The 4737-nt window shown below is 34.9% G+C and overlaps 1 protein-coding gene across 1 annotated transcript in view; it reads left to right on the top strand.

Annotated features, from left to right (window-relative positions):
• Positions 1–519: 519 nt before the first annotated feature.
• LOC111087726 overlaps positions 520–4737 on the top strand; it is a gene marked incomplete at its 5' end in the record, with an annotated part of 57976 nt that continues 53758 nt past the window's right edge. The window contains 2 exons of the mRNA XM_022395356.1: positions 520–712; positions 1697–1861. Coding sequence (XP_022251064.1) covers positions 520–712; positions 1697–1861 — 358 coding nt within the window. The remainder of the gene's footprint in view (positions 713–1696; positions 1862–4737) is intronic.

Here is a 4737-nt window from a genome sequence, read left to right as displayed (position 1 = left end):
ATATAGGGTAGCCTGGTATATAAAAGAGGGTGACAACGTGACGGGAGAATAATAATGTGTGTGCAGATAGTGAGTAACTGAACTGCAGACACAGGGTATTGTTGAAGTTAACGTACGTTCGTTATAGTGTTTGTTTTAGCGCGAATATTGAAATTACGTGTATCGTAAAGTTGTATTCGAAAAGAATAAACCAGTTTTATTAAGTAAGGACTTGTGTCGCTAAAGTTTCGTCGGAACGAAGTTACGGAAAGTTAATTAACAAACCGAGAAGTAACACAGTGTTTTTATTATTTGAAGAACGGTCAGTTGTTTATAATAAGTTATATACCCAATCAGAAGTATTTCAAAATATTTTCGAAGCCCTGTAAAAATCATATATATATTCCATAGCACACTCATTCAGAAAGTTTTCTAACTGGGTTGTAGACTTCTTTTTTTGGGAGGAGGGGAGATCTATTAAAACTGCATTTTACAAATTTCTTTAAGAATTACATATTTAATATTCTGATTTATTTACTTTCAGATTGCATAGCTTTAGGTTTTTCTAATGCAACATTGAATATTTGTGGATATTGTGTGGAAGGGACAACAGGTTTGGAAAAAAATTATGGAAAAGATTGTCGTGGAGTATGTGGAGGATCTGCTATCATTGACTGCACTAACGCTTGTGCTGGACAAGCTTTTGTGGATGAATGTACAGGAAAATGCATTGGTACATACTGAAGTTATTAGAAGTTAATTTGTAATTCATATATATACGTGGATTTTGTTTATCTCAACTAGTGCTCTAGTTTATGTATTTATGTTATTTAGAATGGTCTCCAATTTCTATTCCATAAGGTTGTTATGCAAGTACAGGTTAAGCTTTCTTAAATTATTTTCTCATAAAAAAAGGAATATAGGGGATTTGATTAAATTGCTTATGCTTGTTAATAGAATTGATAGTATCAATCCATCATCTTTTTTTCACACTTAATGATTAGAATGGTAGGACTAGGGAACAGAAACATAAATTTTGGCAGGGTATGAATCATCATGAGACAGTTTTATTTTTGTAACAGGATAATAGTTGGCCTTTGGAATGGGTTGACCTCAGATGTGGTGGAAGCTGTAAATTTAAAGAAGGTTAAGGGAAGACTTGATAAGTATCTAAAAAGAGCTGGGGTTAAGTGTTTTTCTAATAGTTTAGTTTATTGGATAGGACATCATATATGGACTGACAGGTCTCTGATTTTGTAATGTTTTTAATGGTGCCTGTCCATATATAATGTTTAGTATAAAAAAAATATCCTAAAATGTGATCTAAAGTGGAACAAACATTTCATCTAGGTGCAAAATATTTGCACTGTCAGTATCTAATAAAGATTGTTTTGACATAACTATTAATCAAGTTTTTTCACAGCATTTTCAACATGTATTCTGTTTTTACATTTACTGTACCCTTATTTAACTTTATAAAAAAAAAGTAGCACTAGTTCAGTGCATTATTACTTAATTTAACATTTTACTTTTCACACTTATGTATAGATTTACCATAACGATTTTATAAAACAAACTGTAAATGGTGTACTTCCTGGATATCCAGCAGTCTTAACTAATATCATAAAAGTTTTGTTATTAAATTACTCATACAAAACACAAGAAGAACAATTGGTCTGTTTTAAAACAAACAAAAACTTTTGCATGGTTTGCACAGGAGGTACAAGTTCAAGAAAAGAAGACAATAACCAGCATGACTGTAGAGGACTTTGTTTAAGTTCTTCAAAGTTTGAATACAGGAATGACATTTGTGGAGTATGTAGTAAAGCTTCAGGCACTTTCTCCATATTCTGGGACTGTACAAACACATGCCATCTACCAGGTATGCTAACAAAGTCAAGTTGCAATAGAATCACTAAAAAATATTATATATTGTTTAAATAAATAGTTGACACACTGGGTTTATAGTAGAATTGTATTTTATTATATCAGCTAATTTAAGGTTAAATTGGAAAAATGGTTGTGATATTTAATCATTGTTTAAAGTCTTTGTGTTATACATTAACGTTTGTGTTTACTGTATAAAAATTATGAGGCAATATGAACAGAATTTATCTTGTATGGTAATAATTTTTCTGTATGTACATTGTATCAGACAGTAAAAATTCATGTGTTCTGTCTAACGATATGGACAGTATGTGGCTACATAATACACTGTGTAAGTTCTTTTGGCTAAATGAACAGTGTCTGACAAAGAAGACGGTATATGTTTGCAGTTACATCTAATATATGTGTGTTTTCTATGTGGTTTTGAAAGCAAAATATAGTATGTGACCATAAAGTGATGACAATATGTATATTGTATATCATTACATGTACAGTATGTATGTTTTATCTGATGACATGAAGAGTCTGGCAATGATGACAATATGTATATTGTATATTACTACATGTACAGTATATATGTTTTAACTGAGGACATGAAGAGTTTGGCAGTGATGACAGTATGTATATTGTATATCATTACATGTACAGTTTGTATGTTTTATCTGATGACATGAAGAGTCTGACAATGATGACGGTTTGTTGCATGTCAGTACATGTATGATTTGTGTTATCCAATAACAACAAGTCAAATAATGTATAAACATCCATAGTGTTTATTTTGTCTGATAACATGGAAATTCTGACAACAAAGACACTGTGTATGTTGTACTTCACTATATGTATACTGTTTTATCTAATAACATGTCTGTCAATACAGTATGTATGTTGTATAACACTCCATGTGTAGTATGTATGTTGTATAAGATAGCATGGACATGGTTTGTCAAATAAGGCATTATGTATGTCAGATGTGATGACATGTACAGTGTATATATACACAGACAGTGTGTACTTTGTGTTGTTTTGTCTACAATGTCGAATGGGTGTGTCCTTATATGTATAGTGTTTACTTTGTGGGTCATTACATCTACAATGTGTATCTCTGTGGGTCATTGTACCCACAGTGTGTACCTTTATGGATCATTATATCTGTAGTGTGTAGTTTTGTGGATCATTATATGTACCTTTGTAGGTCATTGTAACCACAATGTGTGCCTTTATGAGTCATTGTATTGTTACGACAGTGGAAGTCACACGATGCTGGAAGCATGCACGATGCAGTTTCTAGAAGGATCTTGACTTTTCCTGGCAACTCTATTTTAGTATATAAGCCTGGCAAATAATTGCAGATAGAGAGTTATAGAGATAGATAATTGAGTCAAGCGAGCGGTAGTGATCGTAAGTAAAGTGCGTGAATCATTGTGAATTATAGTGTGTGTTTAAGTTAAAATGACTGTGGAAATTCTGTGTATTGCAAAGTTGTATTGAGAAAGAATAAACTACTTTTATTTAAAAAAGGACTTGTATCACTGAAATTATAACTGGAAATTAACAAACAAGCAGATACATAACAAATTGGTTTCAGAGAGTGGGATGAAAAAAAAAAAGAAGATGGAAATGAGAAGTAGCAAATCAAACTACAGCTTAGCAGATTTGATGGCAGCAATACAAGAACAGCAAAAGAAACAAGAAGAATGAGAAAAGAAACAAGAAGGGAGATTACAGCAGTTGTTGGAGAAAAAGAAAAGAAACAAGAAGAACGAGAAAATAAACAAGAAAAGATATTACAGCAGTTGTTGGAGGAAAAGAAAGAAAACAAGAAGAGAGATTCCAGCAGTTGTTGGAGGAAAAAGAAAAGAAACAAGAAGACAGACTACAGCAGTGGTTGGAGGAGAAAGAAAATAAACAAGAAGAAAGTCTCCAACAGTTGAGAGAAAGCCAGCACATACAAATGGAAAAGATTAGTAAATTTCAAAGTGAATTAAATACATTAAAGGATGATTTACTGTCTTTTACACAAGGAGCCATGGACCTAATCAGCCTCAGACAATGGGAAGCCCCTTCCAGACCCTGCAGCTAAACTCTAATGCAGACATCTTCAGTCCTGTCAGAAGTCACATTCCAGACATGAGTGTCAGCAATAGGCGTGATCTAGTATGAAGGAAGCCACAGGAAGTCGATGTGAAGGCACCGTGGGAAGCATATAGAGCACAATTTGAATCAAAATCAGTCCGAAGTCCACAGGTCTAGGTTTAGGACGAGAGTCCGTGCTCAAGGGGAGAGCTTCCAAGAGCTGGCACAGGATTTGGTAAGTATGGCAAACAAGGCTTACCCAACTACTCCACCCGATGCCCTCAAGTTTTTGCTGAGGGATCAGTTTGTAGATGCCTTGGACAGTCCACAACTGAAGATACAAGTAAAGCAAGCACACACCACTACTATACAAGATGCGATGGCCAGAGCTCTTGAATTCGAATCCTACATGAAGTCCAGCACAGAGGAACGAAGGTTGGTACAGTCATCAGGATTCAAGGCCAGAAAAGGGCAGCTTTCAGAGAGGTTTGAGGGACTTTGCTGGCACTGTTACAAACCGCGGCACAAGTGAGCTCAATGCTGGCAACTTCAACAGAGGGAAGATGCCACGGCAGGAAAGACTGCTACCCAGAAAGGTTGTTGAAACTGTGGAGAGCAAGGACATATGAGGAACCAGTGTAAGAAGAATACTACCAATAAGTCAGCCTCAGAGAAACCAGAAGTGATTCGTGTTGAGGGACGCCCATCGACCTTCATTGTGAAAGTCCCAATAGCTAAGTGTAAAATGGCAAGCACACATAGTGTCTACGTGACAAGAAAGCTGGATGGCCAAAGGTG

This window comes from Limulus polyphemus, unplaced genomic scaffold, assembly GCF_000517525.1.
Source record: "Limulus polyphemus unplaced genomic scaffold, Limulus_polyphemus-2.1.2 Scaffold2532, whole genome shotgun sequence".
In the NCBI taxonomy this organism is placed as follows: domain Eukaryota; kingdom Metazoa; phylum Arthropoda; class Merostomata; order Xiphosura; family Limulidae; genus Limulus; species Limulus polyphemus.
The sequence above is the reverse complement of the archived record's forward strand: the minus strand, read 5'-3'. Positions and strand labels throughout refer to the sequence as shown.